The sequence below is a fragment of the Pezoporus wallicus genome, unplaced genomic scaffold (genome assembly GCF_028554395.1).
Source record: "Pezoporus wallicus isolate ANWC-B61680 ecotype Strahan unplaced genomic scaffold, APGP_CSIRO_Pwel_v1 contig_8824, whole genome shotgun sequence".
Lineage (NCBI taxonomy): Eukaryota > Metazoa > Chordata > Aves > Psittaciformes > Psittacidae > Pezoporus > Pezoporus wallicus.
Window position 1 is genome coordinate 650,679 of NW_026642442.1, and position 25,188 is coordinate 675,866.

Consider the following 25,188-nt stretch of genomic DNA (forward strand, 5'->3'; position numbering starts at 1 on the left):
TCATGTGAACACAAAACTCCCTCGCGGGGTGCGCAGGAGAGCTGAAACTTTTCCATTCAGTCTCCTTGAGCATCCTTAAGGTGCTCCCCAGTGACTGTCCCTGGGTAAGGGCTGGGAGAGAAAGCAAACACAGGAACCAGCTCGCACAGCTCCCCCCCCAGTCCAAGCAGCACTTGGAGGTGTTGCACATAGCGACCTTCCAACCACGAGCTCCTGGTGGTAGGAAGCCCTGTTGTCAGAGTCTGCGTTGAAGCCTGCATCCGAGGGTTCCCCCCTCCAAAAGTTAACGATCATGAAATGGATTCGGGATTGACCACTAAACCACACCTATTCCTCAAAAGAGAAGCACGGTGATGCAAGAAAGCCATTTAGAAACAAAGGTACACGTATCACATCTGCTCCTTAGGAATGTGGGTACAGCTTTGGAGGGCCACATCTCACGCAAGGAAAGGAAAATCATCTGCCAAAAGGTCTCGGAGGCGAAAACCTGTCAAGTCCTGGGGCGTTGTGCGAGGGGTTCGAGGGGTCTGCGCCCCACAGGGTACAGCTGAGTCAGCTCGGGGCTCCAGTGTACAAGCAAGGAAACAAAGATCACATTTGTCACGGGGAAATACTGTTCCACGTCAGTAGTCAGCAGCCAAGGTCTGCAGGAGCCCGCAGACATCCAGACACGCAGCTTCAAGAGGCCGCTCTTCAGCAGCAGCCATCCACAAGCCATCCAACACCTGCTCGGCTCTTGAGACACACTTGCTGTCGTTCGGATGCAGTCTCTATTGATTGTCTTCAGCGAAAGAGGAGCCACGGCAGGCTGAGAATGCAAGGGCGCAATTCCCATTCAGCCGGTGACGAGTTCCAAGCACCATGACAGACTGCCTGTTCACGGGTCGGGAGTAACAAAACCTCTGGCTCTTGGTGAATCCGGGTTCAATAAACATCGTTTTCCCTGCCGTTTCCCTTGGGCAGGTCAGCAGGTAGACGTTCTCTTCCTGTACTGTTGGATGAGGGGGACCAGGCACTCGGGAAGTCCTGTCTGGAGCAGAAAGGGGTGATCCAGCAGCTCTTGCGCCGTTGCTCTTTCCAGCGGATCCCGGGTCAGCATCCTCTCCAAGAAGTCTCTTAGGACTGGGGAGGTCTGTGAAAAAGCAAGCAAGGCAAGGCCGTCAAGGAAGCGTGCAACAACGGGCTGCTGAGGTGGCTTTGGTGCTTCCAGCCCTGCTTCTGTATAGAGACGCAGCATGAGGAAGCATGCGCCCGTGCTGCAGCAGCGCCTTTCTGTCACTGGTTTGTTTGTAGCGGGGCACAGCAAGCCAACACACACCACCCAAATCCTTCCATCTCAGTTAAGTGCAGTTCCCAGTTTGTTATTTAATCTTTTCTGCCTCTAAACTCAAAAATACAACAGGTCCCTCCCCCCCACCCCGTGCACATCCCTTGGGTGAGAGGGGTTCAGTCCTTTATGGGCTGCAGACTGTGGGAAAAGAGCAGTTCAACAGGGTTCCAAAGAGGTGCTGGCAGCCCGGAGCCCTGATGCTGCAGTAGAAGAAGCTGAAGCACAGTGTACCAAGAAACCTCAGTGCAGTACAAGAAGCTGAAGTACAGCGTACCAAGAAACCTCAGCGGGTCTGTGCCTTGCAAGAGGCACCAAAGCCCACTGGGCAGCCAGAGGCAAGAGCCACTCGCAGGCTGTGCGTCTCTTGCTGGTGGTAATCCTCTGCATCATTAAAATGGAATAAAACATCAGCCTGGCATGTATTGACTTTAATGCCACTAATTCCCCCCACTTTAGACTGGGGGTATTTTCCCAGCTCTGATTAACGTGGAGGTAGATCCTGAAATGCTCTTCACACTGAGCCACTGCTTTGAACGGTTTCACTGTGACTGCCAGAGGCAGGAGGCCCAACGCAGCTCAGGACGGGCGCCCGGATTTATCACTGCCCATAAATCAAGTTCTGCTGTAGAAAAGCAGCATGGATTGCCCCCAGTGCTGTCTGTTCAACCTGGTGTACCCGGTTCTAGAGTCGTTGACCACAGTGAGCAATCAGGAGGGATCCTGCTCGGACAGCAGGGAGATGGGGGGACCACGGCCATTGGTCGTGCTGGGTGCCAGTTTGCTTCCCAGGACAAAGTGGAGCAGGGCAAACCCATAAACACGTTTGGCTTTCACAGCCCGTGCAGGGTCACCTCACCACCTAAGGGGTGTGATCCCAGCCAGCGCAGGCTGTGCAGCTAAGGAGTGCAAGCACTGGGTCCGGAGTGTGACCGACCTTGAAATGCAGATTCATGTTGGGAAGAGGGAAGTGCAGCTGTGGATGCGTGAGTGTCTGCTGTTAGTCCTGCACTCTGCTCTGCTGAATAATTCACTTCTAGCAGCTGCAGATCCTCTGAGGAACTGGAAAGGCCCAACGGCTCGGGATGCTGCAGAGCTGTTTGATCTGAGAGCCTTGGGCTCAAATGAAAGGAGGACTGGCTCTAAGTGGTGGCTGAAAGCTAATCGCTGTGTTTCGTACGTCACCGCTACTTTGGCCTATGGAATCATGAAGCTGAGCTCTTCTTCAGAGTGGCTGCAGTATCTCCATGAGCTACTGCCTGCACTGAGCTCTCCTGCTCAAACCATAACGCAGCCTTTGCAGTCCTGAAAGCCATGAAGCTGGAAACTCTCAAGAGCAAGCATCCTCCTCTTCGCTTCCTTAGAAGATGAGTTGCTCTATCAACATCAGCAAGACGTTAACTGCTGGGTCTGCCTGAAGCAGTCTGATTGGCATTACCAGGTTGATGCCCAGGTGACCTTACATTATCAGGGCTGCTCCCCAGAGCAGCCACTAGCTGTCAGCACCAGCTTGCATCCACCGAGGCAGCAGGGCCGAAGAAGTTCACCAAGAAACCTGTGCTAGCAAGATGACTTTCCCACCGGCTTTACTGGGAACATCTGATCTGATAGGGACGTTTCCCCGTGAGCACTATCGGGTTCACATGGCAGTATGCTCACCCTGTGGAAGTTCTTCAGCTTGGGAGGAGGGCTGTCACGGAGTCTCTTCATTGCCTGGACTGGAGAGTCACTGAAATAGGGGGGTTCTCCATCCACCATCTCTATCACCATGATCCCCAGAGACCAGATATCCACCTGTGGAGGCCAACATCACGTCAACACACGATTCAGAGCAACAGGTCCTCGCTTTGCTGCTTCCACAACAACCCACCCGTGACCGATGAGAGTAAAACATTAACCTGCTTGGCTGCTGTCGGACTATTAACAAAGAGAGCTTTCCACCTAGGACTGAGCCACGCTGATGTTGCAACGCAGAAAGGTCTGCAAGTGACTGCTTGTGCTGCTCCTGGCTGCTTGCTGAGCAGCACCAGTCATTCTGCTGCCACTGCCTGTAAAACCAGAGCTCCCATCTGTGCCTTCTCCCCTCCCCTCCCTTGATGGCACTGATTTACTGATCCATATCGTGCCGCAGGCTGCTCCCTGCCAACATCTGTCCACACGAGAGCACGTACAAGCCTAGGCCAGGCTGCAGGGATAAGAATAGAGCCTTGTTCCCGGAAGCAGAACAACCTGTTCTTCTCCTGTGTCCAGAAATGTTGGTATCGTCCCAATCAAGCGTGGAGTCATGATTGCATTTGTATTTTAAAGAGGCTCGAGAGGCTCTTCCTAGAAAAGCCAGCAGTTGTTTGCCTGTGACACTTCAGAATTGGATCTCCTACCTCCTCTGGCATGGGGGAAGTGGTCCCTTACCTCGGTAGTGTATGGTATCCTTGCGATAACTTCTGGAGCCATCCAGTAGGGAGTACCTACGAGGGACTTCCTCTTGGGTACATCTTTACTGATCTGAGCACAGAAGCCAAAATCCGAGAGCTTGACCTGGACAAACAGAAAAGGAGCCAAGCTTCAAAATACTCCTGAAGCAACATGGAGGGGAACAGCAGAGACGAAGCAGACAAAGGGAGGGAGAAAGAGGTTTGGGAGCCTCTTGTTCACAAACAAGGGGCTGTGAACAGAAAGGAAATAAGGAGGCAGGCCGAGGCTGCAGCAGCAGGCGGCAGGAAACCGTCTGTCTGAGGAACATACCCTTCCATCCAGCGTCAAAAGGATGGAGTCGCTCTTAATGTCTCGGTGAATGACCCCCTGGGAGTGAAGATAGGTCAGAGCCTGCAGCACTGATTCACACACTGTGGCAATTTGCTCCTCATTTAGCCTGAAAGGAAAGGACACAGAGGGTTAACTGCATTGCGCTGGGCAGTTGACAGTGCTCGTCCACAGGTCCTCCTTGGAGGCACAATGCAACGTTGAAGTTGAGCTGCAGACACGTTTTGGGTCCCCGTGGCCATGACTGTCTCACTTTTACTGTTCTTCCAGGACTGCCTTTTACTGTGGAAAACATTTCTGCCCCAGTGGTTAGCAATTTTAAGTTTTCATAAGTCTAATAGAGAGAAATTGCATTTAAAGTCTGGCCTCTCAATTCATTCTGTAAGATGCTGTTTCAAGCAGTTCTGATAGGAAAGCCTGCTTCTTTGTGCCAAGGTGCCACAGGAACTGTTGAGACAGCTTTTTCTTAAGCCAGTGCATTAAAGCCATTGTTCACAGGGCTCATTGTGCAACTTTATCCAGAAAGCATCTAAACACATCATTTGAGAGGGAATAGGGGGATCCTTTACAGGTGTCGTGCAGCCAGACACTTGGGATGCTCTTATACCCAACTAAAGGCAGCACAGGCTACAAGCAGGGAGGACACCCCTGAACGTTCCCACTCTCTCTGTTAGCACACGCTGAGTACAAGCAGTGACAGATGTATGCTTCCATTGGTTGGTTGGTATTCCGTATCTTACTCTACCGAGCTGACCATCCCACCAGGACAATTACGTGTAGCCGCACAGTGCCACGCTGATGGCAAGTACATCTGGAGGGTGGCAGGGGCTGCTTTCCATTTAGCTTGTAAAGGGAGAAGGGCAAAGGCTAAGGGAGGGACTACCCTAACAAAGAATGTAACCTATGTAGAAACAGTGCTTTTCATTTCACAGTGAGCTGTGAGAGAAGCTGATGCACGTCTGAGCTCTGTGGTTCCAGAAGGTAACAAGAAGTGTGCTTTCAGTTTGTCACGTATGGCATTTGGTTTCAGTCAAGTGCTTACATAGTGTGAACCAGGTTACTAGAGGATTACCTCACTCCTGGAGATGCAAATCAGTTATCAGCCTCAGCAAATGCTTAATGAGTGGAATGAGGGCATTTTCCTCCCGGTGAAAAACCGAGAAAGGCTTGCAGCTTACCTTTGATAAATGCTGGGGTTAGGACAGATCCTGTTTCCACTATGTGGAAAAACAAGCATTCATTAAGAGCCTTGAAGGAAGGCTTCATAACTCACATCTAGGCTGAGGTCCCGCAATGGAATTCAGTCTCATTGGCGGGTATAAACTGCACAGGCCCTCCATAAACCTCTTCAGGACGTTTATCTTTCCTTCCTTTGCTCCTAATGCCAGCTGAGCGCTGCAAGAGTTTCACTGGCTCTGCAATGCCACAACTCAGCACTCTTCAGGCTTCCACTTTGCTTCTCAAAGCCGGAGACGTGGCTCTGAACTCAATGCCGCAGGGCCTGGCCAGCTCCGAGTGCCCAAGACACTCCTTATCCAGGGGATTGCAGAGGCTACAGAGGACAATGTGCTTTGCACGGCTCCCAGACACATCACACATACACTTCAAACAAAACCCAACAGAGCAAGAGCTGGGCCTTAAACCCACCCCAGGCTCAGCAAAGGCCAGTCAAAGCACGTAAGCGAATGAGAGGCATACTGTGACGAAAAAGAAGTAAACACCATTAGTGTGAGCACTACTGCCTACCTGTAATCCCGTTCAGATTCATTTTACAGACTCCCTTGGTCAGTCTTCCCATCAGCATTCCCTGCACCAGTCTTGCAAGGACTGCTTGGGAGCAGGAGAAGGGTGCTCCGGGGTCAATGTAAGACACAACCATCATAACTGCAGCACCAGAACACCCTCATTGGGTGTAGAGTCCCTGTGGTTGGGACTCTGAAGGCCACCTGAGAACAGCTTCTTTGCCCTACAGAAATACTTGGGGCCTTAATGAATATGAAGTGGTGTGGATGAGAAAACACATTTAGGAGAGTGTCCGGTGGTTGCTATCTTTAGGCAATGAAATTTGGGAAGGAGTCCAGGTCTCCAGGCTCTGCTGCGCTTCTCCAGAGGAGTTCGCCACAAATTCAATCTCACTGAGGTTGGACCACTGAACACTGTTTCTGTACGCTCTTTAATACTTATTCAGTGAGCTTCCTGGCCAGAATTCAATGGAAATGGTAAATAATCCTCTTTATGAGTACTGTATTTTACAGGGAAGGTTATCAAGTAGATAAACAGCAAGTATCGAAAGGGATCAGTCCCGTAAATGAGGTCCCTTCCACATCAGAAGTATTATCACATACTTCAAATGAATGACAATTAAGAAGTGCAGTAGTTTCAGGGCACTGCAGACACAAGATCAGAGAGAAACTCTTCTTCCTAGAGCTCTCCACTCTCCTGCTTTTCCCTGTCAGGGGGGAACACAAGCATTGATGCATCGGATTTAGCTTCATACCTGATCTGAGACACGATGTCTGTGAGGGCTCCCCCCTGTAGGAACTCCATCAGCACCCAGAGCTCCTCTCCCACCAGGTAGCTCTTGTACATCTCCACTACGTTGACGTGTTGGTAGTCCCTCATTATCACCACCTGTAAAAACACAGTGAACACTTCACCACCACCACCAAATCCCTAACGACATCTAGTCTTATCTAACAAAGCAAGTATGCACAACCCTACGCGTACAATGCAGTAGCCTCCATTCCCCAGTCATTTCTCTTAGAATCATAGAATAGTCAGGGTTGGAAAGGAGCTTAAGATCATCCAGTTCCAACCCCCTGCCATGGGCAGGGACACCTCACACTAAACCATGGCACCCAAGGCTCTGTCCAACCTGGCCTTGAACACTGCCAGGGATGGAGCATTCACAACCTCCCTGGGCAACCCATTCCAGTGCCTCAGCACCCTCACAGGAAAGAATTTCCTCCTTAGATCCAACCTAAACTTCCCCTGTTTCAGTTTGAACCCGTTACCCCTTGTCCTGTCACTGCAGTCCCTAATGAAGAGTCCCTCCCCAGCATCCCTATAGGCCCCCTTCAGACACTGGAAGCTGCTCTGAGGTCTCTATGCAGCTTCTCTTCTCCAGGCTGAACAGCCCCAACTTCCTCAGCCTGTCTTCATACAGGAGGTGCTCCAGTCCCCTGCCATCACAAGGAGATGCCTCCTGCTCTCCCCTTCTCTTTCCCACACCGGCTTCACCATGGCTTCATGGTGGGCAGCAGAGCCCCTCTCATCTCTCCCCTCACCTCATTAAAAAGGAGCTCGCGGCGCTGCTGCTTCCTCAGGTCCATCATTTTCACAGCCACTTGCCTCCCCGAGTGCTTCTCTCGAGCGATGCACACAATGCCCGTGGAGCCTTCGCCGATCTTCACGTAGTTCTCCAGCAACGTCCGCGGGTCGCCTTGGTCCACGACCATCCTCAGGGCAGCCTTGAACTGCTCGTGAGTCACCACCACCGGGTCCTCTCCGGCCGGCGGCCCCTTCGCAGAGGAGTCCTGGGGAAGGTGGAGGTTGCTGGAGCTCGTCTGAGTCTGCCTGTTCCGAGGAGAGCCGGCAGGGGAGGGCCGGCCCTGCGGCGCTGCCGTCGCCTTCTCCACCGGTGGGGACTTGTGCGGGCTCCCAGCTTCTGAGATCACCCTGGGGAAATCGGATGCAGGCTGCTCCGGTGGAAGAGACTGGGCCTTGGCTGCGGGGCTGCGCGGGGAACCCCATTGCTGGGGCCTGAAGAAGGCGTTCGGCTTTGAGGAGAGCAAGTGAAGTGGAAGGAAGGAAAAAGCAATGGTTAGATTCACGAGAAGGAAGAAGTGTCAGGAGCCAGCTGTGCGTTATCCCGCTCTGGCCTGGCACGTTTTGTGGCAGACTGGAGTCAAGAGCTCTGGGCTCTTTTCTCTCTGTTGGGCTCTGCCCAACATTTGGTCAACGAGAACCTGAGCACGACCTGGCTTCAGTGTGCACTCACGGCCAAGAAACCACCCATGTGCTGGGCTGCATCTCCAGAGCACAGCCAGCAGGTCAAGGGAGGGGATTCTCCCCCTCTGCTCTGTTCTTGAGACCTCTCTTGGAGCACTGTGTGCAGGTCTGACATCCTCAGCCTAAGGACATGACAACGTTCAAGGCAGGTTGAACATTGGGCAATATGGTCTAGCGTGGGGGGTCTCTGCCCATGGCAGGGGGTTGGAACTGGATGACCTTAAGGTCCTTTCCAACCCAAGGCATTCTATGAGTCTATGAACGCACACTGCATGACGAGGGGAAGCCCCATGGATGCAGGTTTTCAGGGATCAGTTACAGGACGGGTTCTGTGCTTTAAGGGCCCCCAGATGGAGGCAGTTTAAAAGGGACCTTTTAAAACACATGCTTTAAAAATAAATACCAAATGAACCCAGAAAGAGCCAGCTGCTCTAAAGCATTCCGAGCGTGCCACCAGAACGCAGGGCAACCTGTACTGCAGAGAGTGCAGGAAGCCTTTATCCCTCTGCGCCTCTGATCTTCCTGTATATAAAAGGATTCGTGCCAAAGCTGTAAATCACTTTGATGTCTTGGCCTAATTCCCTTTGGGTAACTCTGCTCTGCCTACTGCACCTTCCACTGGTACCTGCAGAGCATCCGTGTCGATCAGGCATGGAATTCACCCTGGGGTTTGGGAAAGCGCCTTCAATCAGGATAGCTCTGTGTGTGTCCAGGGTGAGACTTCAGCCACCGAGGACTATCCACCTCCGTTGGCTCTGCACCGAGCGGTGGTGATGAATGCTGGTTACCCGTGCTCCTTCCCAAAGCACTCCGGGCTGTTGGAGACCTCCCACTCAAGCACCGACCTGGCCCAGCCCTGCTTAGTTGACGAGATGCAGTAAGATCCCAGCCTGCAGCAATGTGGCTTCGGGATACACATTCCCATGCTAACGCTATGCACAGGGCTCCTAAGGAGGATAGATCTTGGAGTGCTGGAAATAAATCCAACATCGTGGAGCAGCTTTAAATTACATTATCTCCTTAGCTCTATGCAAAGTAATGGTGGGTCTGCCAAAGTAGCAACTTCAGGAGGAGCCAGCCGAGCATTCATGTTAGAGGGCAAAATAAAAACTTCAAAGCAGCAGCTTTTCCTCTCTCACAATTGAGACAGGTTCTTAATAAAGTTAACGATATGCACACGGGCACTGAGCCCTACCAACAGATAAAGCCTTTCAAGGGCTCTCATTGCGCCCGCCTCAGACAGAAAATCACTGTAGAGCGTTTCATTCCGGGCACTTCGGGTTTAATCAGGATTCCTGTGGACACTGAAATCTGCGTCAAGCCTCGCACAGGGCTCCTGCTCCCCGGGCACACAGGGGCCTGGGAGGGCACAGGCACAACGTGCCTGTCAGAACTTCCTTCCTCCTCCTCCAGCAGCAACACCCCGGCAGCCTGCACAGACACGCTCACGGCAACAAGGGCTTTATTTCCCAGCTCTTGTTTTGTCTCGGGAGGGAGGGGAAGAAAAGAGAAGGAGGGGAAGAAAAGAAGGGTTTATGTAACCTAGAGCACGCAGAGGGCACACAACACCCGTGCGCGCTGACACACGTTGGCCTAACCACGTGCGAGCGTTGTTTCCTGCGCCTGTCAGTTGACCGCCCTTGCGTCGACACAGTCTCTGGGCATTCGGAGGTGTCTCAGAGCCTCCTACTCCTCCTCCCTCGTGTTAAGTTGGAAGGAAAGAGCATCCGACCTTCCCATGGTGACTACAAGCAGCGCGTCAAGGCACCCACCGCCCCGCTTTCAGCCGGCTGTATCCCCCATGCGTTTCCTCTCCGGTGACGCGTTCCTCGTACCTCACAATTACATGTCACCGCCTCCGTTTGGGAGGGAGAATAAGGTTTCCATCAGAGCAGCTTGGACAAACAATTGCCAGTGACAGCACAGATCCTTCACTGGAGCGGGGAAATGGTTTGGAAAACCTCAAGGTCTTTCCTACGCCTCTCCTCCCACAACCAGTTGAATCCAACCATCCCGGAGCCCGCCCCCTTTGACTGGCAACCTCTGCTCTTCCTCATGGAAGTGCTGAGGCAAAGGCACTCTTGTAGAGAAGACAGAAGGGGTCAGTTCTCCTGCGTACTCAGGGCTGGCCTCCGAGCAGCATAGATCAGCCCAGAGACACCGAGAGAGCAACGAGTGCAGTCTGTGCTACGCAAGAACCGCAGTCCTTTAAACCCCACTCACTCAGAAAGGGGATGAGCAGGGAGAAGGCTGTGCCTGAAAGCCTTGAGCCTGATCCTTACGCACACTGCAAGAAGCCAGGTCAGGGCAAGTCCCACCCCACGATGCACTTTGGAACACGCAGTGTTGCTGGACCAGCGGTTCCTGTTGTCTCTCTCCGAGTTCAGGAACTCCACATCTGTTAGAAATGAGCCTGGCCAAGCACCAGCCCAACCTCTGAAACCACCCACCAGCTCTGCAAGGACAGGGAGTGCTGGGTTAGACTGGGATGGATTAGAACAGTGGCCTCAAGGGCTGCATTTCCCATCCAGTAACAGGAACCAGAGGTTTTCTCCTAGTTCAAGTGAGTCACTCCTTCAGGATAGCTGTCCTGGGGGAGATGGAGCTATGAGCTGTCCCATCCTCACCAAAACCCAACGGTCAGATATCCCATTTGAGAGTCCTATTGTAGGCAGCTTGGCAGATGGAGCTCCAGCCAACAAGCTCTCCTGAGGCAGTTCTGTTTTGCAAAGGCAGAAGAATGCATTACTCTGGTAAATGATGGCAATTTCCCAAATGGCAAAAGCACATTTACACCCATACAATGCATCTAAGTGATGCCTTTACTACATAGAGGGGCAAAACCGAGGAGGTCCCCGACCTCCTGCAAGCACAGCTCCACTGACAAGCCTTTCTCATGTAGATCTGGTTGCCACTTTGGGCTCAGCCTATTCTGTGACACTCAGGCAACCTTACACGTTCCCCTTGACCAGGTCTGGTTTGATTCCAGCATCAATCACAACAACAATAGATGTTGCAAGCAGATTCGTGCAGCCGTGTAAGTAACCTCTGGAACTGGGAAGTCAACACGGCACTCACTCAAACCCCACTGCATCACCCTACCTTCATCTGCAGGGAAGGGCCTGGCTTGTTGGAGCCACTCGATGAGGGGAACACGCTGCGCAGGAGCCTCCTCTTCAAGCTGTTCTCCCTTGATTTGGAGCTGGGGCTGCCCTCCCCTGCGGGCCTGGAGCTTGCCTGTCGGAGCAGACAAGGCTGAGGCCAGCACTCATCCGAGCTCTTCCTTCCTGCCTTCTCGCTGTCCCCCGGCACGGTCGGCATGTGCTGCAACCCAGAGGCACGCTGCAGGCAGCTGCCGTCAGCACCCTGGAACTCGGAGGGCCCGAGGGACTGGGCTTTCATCACCATGCCGTTGGGATGAGCCTGCCCTTCCAACCGGGCTTTGTAATCGGGCCACATCGTCTGCCTCCGGGTCACCTTGCTCCCGCCGTTGCAATTGAGGTAGTTTCCGTACTTGTCCGCCCAGTCTGCTTCAGGACTCTGAAGATACATGTCGGGGGGTCTGTCCTCCCCCAGCAGCCCCAGGGACTGCGCTCTCCTCCTGCTGGTGGGGCTCCTTCCCCTCAGGGTGTTGGAGCTGATGGCAGAAAGCTTCTGGATGTCGTTGAGTATCCCGGAGATATACCCTTCCACTTCCACTGTGCTGCCCCTCACCACGGTCTGTGAAACACATAGGGAGGGGGGGGGAAAGTGAGAGCTGGAAAACCAGGCTCAGTTTATGTTGGCAAAGGTTGGATTTTGTTTGTCTGGCCAAAGAAGACTCGAGGAATATAGGAAAAAAAAGAGAGAATTTTCATAGAAACATGGGATGGGTTGGGTTGGAAGGGACCTCAAAGCTCCTCCAGCTCCAACCCCTGCCACGGACAGGGACCCCTTCCACTAGAGCAGCTTGCTCCAAGCCCCTGTGTCCAACCTGGCCTTGAGCACTGCCAGGGATGGGGCAGCCACAGCTTCTCTGTGCCAGCACCTCAGCACCCTCCCAGGGAAGAGCTTCTGCCTTATATCTAACCTGAAATTCCCCTGTTTCAGTCTGAACCCATCACCTATTGCTCCACTCCCTGATGAGTCCCTCTCCAGCATCCTCATAGACCCCTTTAGACACTGGAAGCTGCTCTGAGCTCTCCCCGCAGCTTCTCTTCTTCTTCTGTCTTTTTCAGCCTGTCCTTTACTGAGGGGAATTAAACCCAGGCATCTCTGGGTTACATCCTTCTGTCAGGGGCAGCGGAGCTTTCAGCTGGAACAGGGAGTTCTGCTGCTGCAGTCACATTGTAAAGGACACCGCTTCTAAAAGCATTAACCAGGGTTATTTCAGCACTCCTGACTCTTCTGGGCCGAGATCGTGCTACGCCACATCACTAACCTGGGCTCACCAAGCTCCCGAGGACGTGAGTTCTCAGAAGCTGCAGCACGTTGTAAGCTCTACCTGCAAAAATCCCCTTGCTATTCCAACACGAGGCTCAGCTCTGCCCTGAAGCACTCTCAACAGTGCTGTAATCCGCTTCCCTTAGTCTGGTTCTCGACAATTTTTTGCTAATGCATCCTCATCCTCACCGGTGAGGACCACGCTGTTCCAGCACTGCATCCTCCTCTGCTCCGCCAAGCTATTAGCATTAACAGTGATGAGCAAAGGGTCACAGCGGCTCACGACTGCTTTGTAAGCAAGCCATGAAGAGCAAGGCTTCCATCCAAGCAAGCAGCAGCACAATACAAGTAGGACACTTGAACCTGCCGGTGTACTATGCACTGCTCTACCTTGTTTATTCTGGAACTGAAAAGCTTACAGAAGCTTTTTTTGGCGCTGGGAACCAAAATGCTTCGTTTCTTCATAGAAATTCACAGCATAAGATCACTCCTACACTTTCCTGAATCTCTGCCTGAAGAAAGTCCTTCCCTAGAGGGATGGCAAGCTCCTGTTTGCTAACTGAGCTCCAGGGACCTTCTAAAGATGCTGAATTAATTACATGGAGCCTAATGCTTAGCTGGTGCAAAACAGCAGCTCCAGTAAGTTCAATAGAATGCCACTGCATCAGTGCCCGAGAGCGACAGGCAGAATGGAAGATGCTGTCAAACAAGGTGAAGAAAGGACCGTCCAACTCCTACCACTGCATACACACCATCACCTGCAGCAGGGAATGCAGCTCTCCCTTCAGTCCCGTTGTAGCAATCTGCCTCCTTCACCCCATATGTCTACCTACCTCCGTGGCTGCTGTCAAGCAAACAGCAAACTGAGGACGCTGCTCCCTAAACTGTTTCCATCACTTCTGCACCAGACTTGAGAAGGGAAAGTAATAGCAAAAGTAAATGGTCAGAAACCCTGCCTCTGACATCCATCAGTGGGGTGAGAAGAGTCTTCTGTCAGTTCTAATTCACCCATTAGATATGCCAGAGGTACCCATTACATCAATAACCCACTCCATTAGGAGCACTAACTCCGAAACGAGCCTGACAAACGTGATATGCACACCCCCAAGTCACAGGACACCCAGCAAGATGCCTCCACAGCCCTGCTCATGCTTGCATGGGCAGATGGGAGAGAAAAGAGGCCCTCCTCCAACTGACGAGGCTGTGTTTCGACAAACTGGGACAAAGGATAGCTCGAAATGAAGTGGGAAGAAATACCCAGAGCCGGTTAATCCAGAGTACATGGACAAAAGTCCTTCCATAAAGACCTATATCTAATGCGCTCTCAAAGTAAGGAGTCTCCAGGGCCTCTTATAGGAAATCCACTCCAGTGCTCACCTCAGCTCCTAGCTAAAACCTTCCTAAATGAGGCTGTAGTCACTCCTGTTGCCTCCTAGTCCATCAAGCCGGTCCTCAGTGGGCAGAGGGGACAGGAGCTGGCTGTGCTTTGCAGCTGTGTTTAAAGGCTACAAGGATGCTGGAGAGGGGTTTTCATCAGGGACCGGAGCAATAGGCCAAGGGGTGATGGGTTCAAACTGAAACAGGGGAAGTTCAGGTTGGAGATAAGGCAAAAGCTCTTCCCTGGGAGGGTGCTGAGGCGCTGGCACAGGGTGCCCAGAGAAGCTGTGGCTGCCCCATCCCTGGCAGTGTTCAAGGCCAGATTGGACACAGGGGCTTGGAGCAAGCTGCTCCAGTGGAAGGAGTCCCTGCCCATGGCACGGGTTGGAGCTGGGTGAGCTTTAAGGTCCTTTCCAACCCAAACCAGGCTGGGATTCTGTGATAGTTTTATCCAGGACTCTCTGTATAAGGGCTTCGCCTAATAGGGCCAATTAACACTTCAAATAAATGATAAATAGAGAATCTGAAATTCATTGGTATCATTCAACAGGAATTTGTTCAAATGGAGTTCAGCAGAAATAAGCAACTAAGCTATGCAGTCTAGGAGAGTATTTGCACTTGGACTCAGTGGGGTAAAAAACCCCAGTATCAGGTTAAGATCCTTCTCTAGTTTTTCAACACTGTTGGTATTCCATCTCTGCTCTCAAAGATTCTCACCTCCCCTCAGCTTTTACCATCCACAGGTTTAAGAAGTCAGACATGAAAGTACTGACTGGTGTTAAACTCTGACTGAACTCCAGTCAATCTCTTTGTATCCGTTTCTATTCTGACAGTTACAGCTCGCCCTTCCGAGCAGACTTTTCCTAATACATGAGGAAATGTCCTCAGTTTACTCTGGGAATGCCATAGGTACAGTATCAAGAGCCTAAGTGAAGCCAAGGTACAGGAGAGAGCTCTCATTTCTCCCTGACCCAAAGCCTGATACCCTGTGATTGATGGAAATTGGGTTGCTTGACATGATTTGCTCTTAATAACTCCATGCTGGCTCCTGGCTATTGCCCTGCTAGCTCTCAGGAAGTGGTTGCAAAGAGATTACTTGCTTATTTGTTCCAGTCTTTTTCTGGAAATGGAAATTATTCCGACTGATCCTTGAATTTCATTAGGCCCAGCTGCCTCCAAAACATGGCACTCATCTAGGGAGTCTCAGTTCTGTTCATGTATTTGCTCCAGCCTGCATCCCCACCACATCATGCCCGTGTTAATTGTGTTACCCCCACTGATCACAGTTAACCTTTTCAACAGGCTGAAGAAAAAGCATTAAACATTTAAGGGAGACTTCTTCAATGTGTGTGAAGATCCTTCACAGTGTCATCTGTTATTAACTTCCTTCCAAAATGAGCAGGGACAAGGTCTTTCCTTCACCCTCCTTCTCCTCCTCTGTGCACTTACCATGTCTCCATAGTGCCCTTTATGTTCCCTGAGAAGAGCATCTCTTTTTGTGCCTTGGCCTTCCAGTTTTGTTCCTACATACATTTCTATCTGCCCTTTAGAACTTGACCTAGTTTCCACCCTTCTGAGCAATCCTCCTGCAGTTTAAGCTCATTAGAGAGCTCCTGATCCAACCAAGTTGGCCTCTTATTACACAGTTTCTCTCTTCTCTGGACTGTGGTCCTATCTACTCCATTTGAACCTCAAAGCACATTCAGGACACCAGAAACCAGAAGGCAATACCTCCTCCCTCTTTTCTTCTACCTGCTCTTCCTGGGTAAGTTTTTCCTTTCGAAACCAGCGTTTTGCTCAGAGGTCCTGGTGTGCCATTTGAATTGCAGGTTTGATTTTGCATTCATGCTTGCGTGATACCAAAAGGTACTCCCATTTATTCCCTATGTCTTGAGCCTCTGCACACAAAACGCTACACATTCATCAGAAACCTACTTTCTTTTATGTCCCTCCTAAAATCCAAGTAGTATCATCTCCGTTTTACAACTTGCCACTCAGATTTGAGGCCCCTGTAGGGTTTTTATTAACCAGGAACAAACCCTTCCCTCAAGCTAGCAGGACTGGAAGCGCAATAACTCTGCCACAATCTCTCATTTCGGGTCCCAAGAGGGCATCACGACTCTGCCTCTCCTCACACGGCAGTCACTTAGGAGCACACAGCCTCCCGGTGCCATTGTAACAGCCATCTAAACCCACCCGTACCAATGCAGGGATCAGGAGCTGGTTTCTCCTTCCTGAAGGACTGGCTTGAAGGACGTTCTCCTATTTACTATGTCCCGCTTTATAAGCCCTTTTTGCCTAAACCTCAGTTTAGCCCTGCTCCCCGTTGGGTCTCATTCACTTCACCACCCATGGGCAGCCAGCTAGTGCTGCCCCGCTCTCTCCCACTCGGGCTTCCTGTTATCTTCACTACCAGCCAGATTGGCTCACCCACGACAACGACACGCTTGCTAAGCGGCTCTCTCCATGAATCCTCCTCTTTGCTTCCATGGGCAACAGCTGAACACATCCCAGGCCCTGGCAGCTACCGGGGGAGCTTTCACAGGTCCTTGTTGCGGTGACAGGCAGCCGGCTGGTCGGTTGAACAGTGACACTATGCCAGCTAAGGACAGCACTGACACCTTGGTTACTATTGCCTCAGGACGGTGTTATCCAAGCCCAGCCCTGGCTATCCACTGAATTCCTTACTGATCCCACCCTTAGCCCCATATAAATGCATAGTGCCTCCCCAAGGAGCCGGGAAGCCCAAGGGACAGGGAAGAGTAGGCGTTCTTCCTTACCTTCATAGGCTGGAGTTGCATCCTTGTGATCCTCGACGGGTCTACCACCGGCTTGGGGCGCCTTAGGGTGTCGAGAATGTTCTGCCATTGAGGCGGCAGGCCCACAAACTTGCCCTCCTTTGGGTCAAAGGAAGTGTGGACGCGGTGCTCAAAGTTCTGCGGAGCAGAGATCTCCGGGCGTTTCTTCTTTTTCTTGCGGAACATGGTGCCTGAAGCAGAGAGGGCAACGCCATCAGTGCACGTCCAGCTCCGACAGGCCCTTCAGCAATATCAGTATCAACTGTATCACTTAATTACGTTATATTAAGAACGCTCTCCAGTGACAAGCGCTTTAAGGACAGACGTGATCAGCTGTTTTTACAGGTGAGGAAATAGAGACAACAAGAGAGCAATGGCTTGCCCCTTTACTCTGCTCTCGTGAGACCTCACCTGGAGCATTGTGTGCAGTTCTGGGGTCCTCAACATAAAAAGGACATGGAACTGTTGGAACAAGGCCAGAGGAGGCCACGAGGATGCTCAGGGGCTGGAGCACCTCCCGCGTGAAGACAGGCTGAGGAAGTTGGGGCTGTAAACCTGGAGAAGAGAAGGCTGCGGGGAGACCTCAGAGCAGCTTCCAGTATCTGAAGGGGGTCTATAGGGATGCTGGGGAGGGACTCTTCATTAGGGACTGTAGTGACAGGACAAGGGGTAACGGGTTCAAACTGAAACAGGGGAAGTTTAGATTGGATCTAAGGAGGAAATTCTTTCCTGTGAGGGTGCTGAGGCACTGGAATGGGTTGCCCAGGGAGGTTGTGAATGCTCCGTCCCTGGCAGTGTTCAAGGCCAGGTTGGACAGAGCCTTGGGTGCCATGGTTTAGTGTGAGGTGTCCCTGCCCATGGCAGGGGGTTGGAACTGGATGATCTTAAGGTCCTTTCCAACCCTACCTATTCTATGATTCTATGACTTAGAGTGACCTTTCTCATGCTCTGCCCACTGTGAAGCCGTGCTCCCATTTCAGAAAAGGAACAGAGACCTTTATCTGTGTCTGAACTCCTACACTTGGCTTCCTTTACTTCTGCAAATTCATATTACCCAATATAAGCATTTTAAATATCTGTTAGAGATAAGGTGTTCTCCATGCCCGTTGCAGGACGGTTGGAACGAGATGATCTTTCAAGCCAAACCTTTCTATGATTCTGTGATATGAACCTGGGTTAAATGGCTTTAGAGGCCAGCCAGTTAAACGGTGTTAATTCCACCACAAGCGTGCAATGCAGAGTGGTTATGATCATGGCTCAGGGTATCTGCTCCCTGGTTACCCCAGTTAAGTAAAGTATGTTGAATTCCCATTTAAAGACAACCGGGTTGGGCAGCTCTTCCTTTGGCAACAGGAGTGGTTTCTGGCTCGTGCTATTTCTAGCTAAGGCAGAGGGCCTGGGAGAGGGAGGAGGTGGGAGGTGGAAATCAAACCTGTCAGCAGGTAGCTGAAGAAGCTAAAATTAACACCAAAGACTCCTTTCCCTCGGGGGCTGAGGGAGACGGTTTGTGTGAAGAGCCATTACAACTGCAACAAGCCAAAGGAGCTAGGCTTAAATATACCCCAACACAAGAGACAAGAAAACCCTGCGTTTAGACTTTATAGCCCAAAAAAGAGATGCAGATGGCTAGAAAACCAAAAGGTTTGGAGCTTTTTGAGGATACAAAGGAAAAGGAAGAACCGGAGCTTCGCAGGCAATCACAGAGGTGGGGAAGCTGGAGTAACTGGAGGGCTGGGATGGATAGGCACAATCTCTTCCTAAAAGACAGAGAGGGAAGATGGGGTGAAGGGAAGTTACCCTTCCCATGAAGGACCCGCTCGGATGTAGGGAGATTGTCTATGAAGAGTCAGGCTTTTCAGTGGGAGAGTGGTAGAAGTCAGAGATGAGGCATAACAAGAGAGGTCCCACGTGGCTAGAAGGGAGAACACCTTTGCTCCAGGAACAGGACAGGCCAGCATTGAGCAGGACAGGCTGTGCAGCCTCCATCCTTAGAGGTTTTTCAAGAGCAAGCTTCCCCTTGCAGGCAAAGCCCTGAACAACCTGGTGTGACTCTCCAAGAAGACCCTGCTTTGAGCAGTGGGTCCAACTCCAGGTCTCTTGAGGTCCCTTCTCCCCCGAGTTGTTCTCTATTCTACCACCTGGTTTGATGGCTTTGAAGTTACAAGTAGTCCAAGTTACATTTTCCTGCTTGCTGTTGAAGAAACATATTTAATGGGCAGATTGCTGTGTTACTGTTCTATGGATGCAGTGGAAGTGGTGTGCCCCAGCTCTTCACCTCCTCTCCAAGATGCTGTCAGTGCACAGGATGAACTGGGCAATGGGAGCCATCACAGAGATGGGACAAAACAGACTCGGTGCCAAAATGCTTTTAGGTAGTGCAGTGCTAAAGCTCTCTAGTTTGGGAAGAACCTGGACAGGTTTCTTTCAATCATATCCACCAGTAAGGGGAAAACTGTACGTGCTCTTCCCTTCCCACTGGCAGCTTTAACATTAGCACTTGCTTCTCACTCGTACTCTTAAAGCCCTGAACGTTGGCTCCTCCTTGACATCAGATATAGAGAATATTTGTCACTTCAGCTCTGTAACGTTCAGCACCGCAGCGGTCACTCCTCCCCTGCACAGGACCTCACTGTTTGTGCTCAGTGAAGATTTACAGGGCTCAGAGACCCAGAACACGCACAGAGAGAACGCGCTGCGGAGATGCGCGCCCACCTCCAGAGGACACTGGGCTCAAAACCCAGCAAACCTCGCGGGTTTTACCCCACGCTGAAATCTGTCCAGTATTTTCCAGGTTGCTCCACTTCAACCTTGCTTAAGGAGCAAAGCGCAGGCACCAGGTCAATGCCAACTTTGCTTCCTAGTGCCGGGCTGGGATCCTGGGAACACCCGGACACCCTGGCTTAACGTTCGGTTGCCGTGAGCCTGCAGTGACTGCGATGGGAAGTCTTGTGTGTTGCAGAAGGACCTTTACACCATCTAAACCCCCTTGGTAAAGTACAGACTTCACACACTGGCAATGCCCATTGCACTACTAGATCCGGAAGCCTACTAAAGATACCTTAGAGTTGGAAAGGAAAGCAAAAGGTTAGGCAAGTAAAAAAGCACTTAGAGAAGATGCTGGAAGCAACTGCTCTGCCCAGGAGAGCTTTCACAGCCAGGGTAATCTTTGCTTAAAATATGTTCCAATGAAAACCCAACTACATCTTAATGGAGAGATTATGGGAACTGCCTCTGTGCTCCAGGTCTGGATTGCAGCTACTCACAGTGATTCATAGCATCAGAGTCACAGAGTGGTTTGTATTGGAAGGGAACTTAAAGCTCCTCCAGCTCCAACCCCCTGCCATGGGCAGGGACACCTTCCATTAGGTCAGGCTGTTCCAAGCCCTGTCCAGCCTGGCCTTGAACACACAGAGGTCAATTCTGTATGGAAACCCAAGTGGAAAGGAAAGGTATTCTAATAGCTCACGGTGTTAGCACTATTCAAACCCACAGCTGGTGCTACTGAGGAGCTTTCACAGCCTCCAAGGAAAGCAGGAAATATCTCTGTAGTATTATATCAAGTGCTTCAGTTCTGAATCATTGACTACATGTCAGTCCTGACAGCTCCTTGATCCACCAGAACAGGGGTATTTCCAGACAGAGAAATGGTACCGTTTCAACCAGTACCCTCCCTTCTCTCGCTCCTAACTCTCATAGCTCTAGTCCTCATCTCCATAAGGAGAAGCTATTCAGGGCACAACACACAGTGTCTTACAAGTTTGCTCTTTATCTGCTTCAGGTGGCCAGTAAAATGCGGTGTTACGACCATTAGCACTTGTAGCATCCTTTTCTGCACATTTCAGTCATCTCCCCTGAAGGAGAACGATTCCAGCTCAACTAACTCGAGATGCAGATCTGGAAAGCCCAGGTGATATTTTGGCCTCAAAGAGAGCAGTGGCTCTATGCCAGCACGTCAGTTTGCATAAGCACAAGCACTACATTTGTGTCCTTCCATTCAGTCAACACCTAGACTCCACCTAGATCCTCTATACAAAGCATGCTTCCTAAACCCAGCCAGAAGCATCTACTAAGGTCACGGTCAGTTTGAGAGTGAGGAGCTGACATGGCCTGACTCTCCCTTCTGCCTATAACAGACATCTTAAAACCAGCAAAATGTAATCAGCTCCAAACCCAACATACCCCAGGGTAGCCACTGACATTTCCTTTATAGAGTCAGCATCAATCTTTGCTTACACAGACGCTGCTGTATCAGACAGGTGGTTTAAAGGTACCGCTGCACTGAGAGCAAATGGAAGGAATACGCTAAAAATAGTTACTTGAAAGGCAACGGGTTGCAGTAATCGGTGTAGGCTTTGCCTTTCATTGAGGAGGTCTGGGTTTAAGCAGCCTGCTTTCACTTGTGGTTTTCACGCACAAGCTCTTTACTTGTATTTCCAATAGCCGGCTAAAGCATGTTGCAATACAATACATAAAACTGGCCTTTTCTCATTCAGCAGAACAGCATTTGATGCAGAGGAGGTTTTGCACATCAAGCCAAACCTGTATTTGAACGCAGACAGCATCCCTTCCATACAACAGCCCAAATCCAGTGACACTGACTTTATAACCATCCCCTAGACTTGAGGCTTCCATTCACTGCTGACAACGGCACCAAACGACATGGCACAAACATAAAGAAGGAAAGTCACTACCACGAGACAAAAGCAGGCGGAGATTGGAATTCTCTCAGCGATCCATTCCTGCTGCCTGGGAAACCACGTTAGGCTTTCCAGCTCCGCGCAGAGCTGCTCCTAGAGGATACAGTTCCGAGAGCTGTCACAGCTGCCAGGGAACATGAGAAACCCCCCCTCCCCAGCCAGCACATCCAGAGCAGAGGGAGGGATCGGCTGGGAAGGAGGGGCAGGAGGAGAGAAGGGTCAGGCTCAGAGGAGAGGAAGGGGTGGGAAGATAAGGGTGGAAAGAGGGCAAGGGGAATGGGAGTTAGGAAGGGAAAGAGGAATGGCTGGGAGCCAGGCAACCCGAGGAGCAGGGCACGGGGAAGAGCCAACCCCGCTGCAAAACAGAAGTAGGCAAACGTTGGCAGGAATCACCCGGTGAGCCAGCCGAGTTCAAGCTCACAGAGCAGCATGCACTGTCATTGCACCCGACTTGCCTCCCCCCATACACCATTAGTAGAGATGCACTGTACTTATCCACGTCCGCGTTCACCCACACCTACACTCGATGGCAGCAAGACAGCAGAGCTACTCCGGTCTCACTTGGGTAGTTCCCAGTTAAAAATAAGCTGCTTTCCCTCCCCCTGCTCACTGCAGCAACCCACCGCGCTCCTCCGTGCCTGTGGCTCTGCTACCGCGGATCTGGATGCCGCTCTCCACATTCCTCCCTCCCCACGCAGCAGATAACGTTGGTCCCCGGGCTGCAGCGAGCCGTTCCCCTGATTTCTAAGTGCTTCCTCAGCTGATGGATCAGACCGCTCAGGACAGCTACGGGAGGAGGGGGAGAGGAGGACAACCCTTCCTACAGGACCTGGGGAACGGCAACCTGCAGGCTGGGTTCGGAGGGGGAAGATGAAGATCCCGAAGAACCCAGCGATGAAAAGGGAAACCCGTTGCATACTGTGCCACGGGTCACTGTCACGTACTGCATTTCAAACGCAGCACAAGTTAAACAGGCTGCTGTCGCTGCACGCGCTCCCGCATACGTACGGCTGAGCGTGCACCCGGGGTACTTCACTGTGTTTGGTACCTCCCAGACCCTACTGCTTGCCCTCCTGTGGTTTCTGATGTGGCTCCTGTTTATGACAAGCCATAAAGGTCCAGAGCAGTCGGGAGGCCAAGGGAAATGCAGGTTAATTCCCTGGGGAGTTAAGGACCTCAGTGCCACTTCCCACAGCGAGGGATGGCAGCAGAGGGTGAGCAAAAGGGGGAAAGCGAATGAGCTGATGTCGGAAACGGGAGCTAAGAGCAGGGAGCTTGGCACGATGGCACCTTCCACATTGGTGTGCAATTCTGGGTTAGGAACTTCAATTTCTCCTCAAGGAAGAGTGGATATTTGCTTGTTGTGCTGCCACATCCCCAATTTCGAGTCCTTTCCTTTCCCTCCTCTCTCAGCCCCCACCAGTGTTAGAGCAAAGCAGCAGCGCAGCAAACTGATGCAATGCTCTAAATCCTGCCCAAACACACACACGAGGGCACAGATTAATATTACATTAGAAATGAGCTTCGGGGCAGATGTATTTGTTATATCGGGGGGGTTCTGCTTGACAAATGAGAAAGAGAACACAGCTGCTGGATGGCCTTTGCTGTGCTCACTCTCAACAAGCTCTGAAGGCCACGGTGCTGCCTCTTTTCCTCCTGCTCCATTTCCTTGCTCATAAATTAGGAGTAAAGCCTGGAACGCAGTGAACGCCTATTTGCAAAGCCTGTTTTGGACGCTGCTCAGTGACATACTTTTAGGTGTGTTTTTAGACCAAATCCATTCTGGGACATAGAAAAGCACTTGCAAAGACCTCTCGAACTTTCACAAACCAGTACAGGCGCGTCCCAAATGCTAATGGGCTTTCTCCCTTGGCAAATCCCAGTTTTCCCATTCTTTCCAGCCCCTTCCAAATCCCAGCTCAAAGTCACTGTCCCATCTCGCCAGTCTCTGAAGCTGGGCCCCACCCTGCAGAGGTTTCATCTGACCAGACAAAAGGTAAGGAAAAGGAATTATTATTATCCCCATTTGCAGGCGAGACAGGACAACAAGGAGTAGCTCAGTTTCTTCCCAGCTATGTCTCGATCAGCAGAGCAAAAAGAGCTTCTAGGGATGGCTCCTGGCTGCTTTTTAACTCCATAGCAAGGCCAGATCCAGGCCCAACACCCCCTGGCTTCCACGGGGAGAAAACATGGGTGCGCAGCACGGGGGGGAGCCAAGAGATGCTCTGACCACGCGTTTCACCTCGACACCAGCACGCAGGGCTCGACACGGTGACAGAAACCAGGAATCACACCCAAACCTCGAGTGCAAGCCGCTGCCTTCATTATGAGATCAGCCTCTGCCATCTGCGTTTGGGTGTTCGGAGGGTTGCAGCTAACAGATACCACCGCGGCACCCAGGGAGGGCTGCAGCTCACAGCCTCCTCACCCACAGCCAGCGAGATGAGTGCTGCAGGCATAAAGCTGAGGCAGAAGCCATTAAAACAACAATGACCCTTTTCCTCCACCTTTCAAATGCCTTTAAATGCGGCTGTGAGCTGTTCTGGAGACAAAAACCCGTGCAACACATCACCTTTTGACACGAGTCTTACCCATGCGTGCTTCACTGTTCCACGTCCAAAGAGTATCTGCATTGCTTCAGATGGGTTTACTGACATCATTTCCAATGGGCTTACTGGCATCATTGTGCCATGAAGGATGCGTTAGGGTTAAAAACAAGTGGCTGTATTTGGCTGTTAATCCTGAATATCAGAAAGCTTCAAGACAGGGATTAAAGGCTGTGGGGCTTCACTCTCCACTGTCTTGTGTGACAGATCCATTCAAAGTGAGCATGAAAATACCACCAAGATTAGAGTAAGAACATTTAAGGTTCTGCTTCTAAAAAAATCACGTGAATAGCAACATCTTACGTATCAGATAGGAGGTTATGTTGGGACAAGTGCAAGGGGCCACATCTGGCATGCTGGCTCTTGGCCAGCCAAGGCGCTGGGCTGCAGCTGGTGAACACGCTCCTTCCAGCAAAGCACTTTGAAATGCTGGCTGCCACGGTCTGCGGTTCTGTCCGAGCCCTGTAACCCCCCTACCACACCATGGGTCACAGAGCGGGCTGCCTCTGGAACGCTGGGTTATGGGGGGAAGCTGCTAATATCCATGGCACAAACCTTACAGTGGGGAAGCACCAGGCGGGACCCGAGCAAGAGCGGCACACTCAGCAAGCACGGCCGATGGCTTGCACCCGGACCTGTCCCAGCAGAGGCACTGGTGCCCACACACAGTCCTCACTCCAGCAGCATGGCAAAGGGCTGGAAGAGACACCTCAGTGATGCCCTGGAGCACCCGAGTACCGAGACGCAAGAGTTAAACTGCCTTCCAAACCACACTAAGCAATCCGAGTCCTTATTTATGATCACCGTGTTCACTCAAAGTGATATGGACACGTTTCACTGCTGTCAACAGCCTGCGAGGCAGTTTACTCCTGCTATTCCCACCGGATGATTGATGGGAAAACTGCAGCCCAGGCAGTGTGCCCCAAACGCGGAGGAGACAGACGAGCTCAGACCCCACAACCTGGCTGACACTCAGTGCCTTCCTCCTCACTGCTGTCAACCCCGAGAGGGAAATCAGACAAGTCTTCTCCCTGGGAGTATCGGGTTTTCTGTTCTGCTTGGAAAGGAAGAGCATCACCATCAGTACGAGTGTTCACAGGGCGCTTCAGACATTAAAACCTGAGTGCACTTAGAACCCAAGTAAAGATAAATACCTGTTGTCTGCAGTTACACTGTGCATCACTTAATTC

At 51.5% G+C, this 25,188-nt stretch overlaps 1 protein-coding gene across 5 annotated transcripts in view; it reads right to left on the bottom strand.

Moving 5' to 3' along the window:
- Positions 1-913: 913 nt before the first annotated feature.
- PAK6 (p21 (RAC1) activated kinase 6) overlaps positions 914-25,188 on the bottom strand; it is a 40,136-nt gene continuing 15,861 nt past the window's right edge. For 3 of the 5 annotated variants that reach the window (XM_057430595.1, XM_057430597.1, XM_057430598.1), the window contains 8 exons: positions 16,678-16,886; positions 11,201-11,818; positions 7,375-7,866; positions 6,585-6,718; positions 4,070-4,196; positions 3,737-3,862; positions 2,987-3,121; positions 914-1,132 (listed from right to left, as the gene is read on the bottom strand). In XM_057430595.1, the coding sequence (XP_057286578.1) occupies positions 965-1,132; positions 2,987-3,121; positions 3,737-3,862; positions 4,070-4,196; positions 6,585-6,718; positions 7,375-7,866; positions 11,201-11,818; positions 16,678-16,886 (2,009 nt within the window). In that variant the 3' untranslated portion in view covers positions 914-964. Of the gene's footprint in view, positions 1,133-2,986; positions 3,122-3,736; positions 3,863-4,069; positions 4,197-6,584; positions 6,719-7,374; positions 7,867-11,200; positions 11,819-16,677; positions 16,887-21,386; positions 21,531-25,188 lie in introns of those variants that run through there. The other 2 variants (XM_057430601.1, XM_057430596.1) reach the window with 2 other exon arrangements.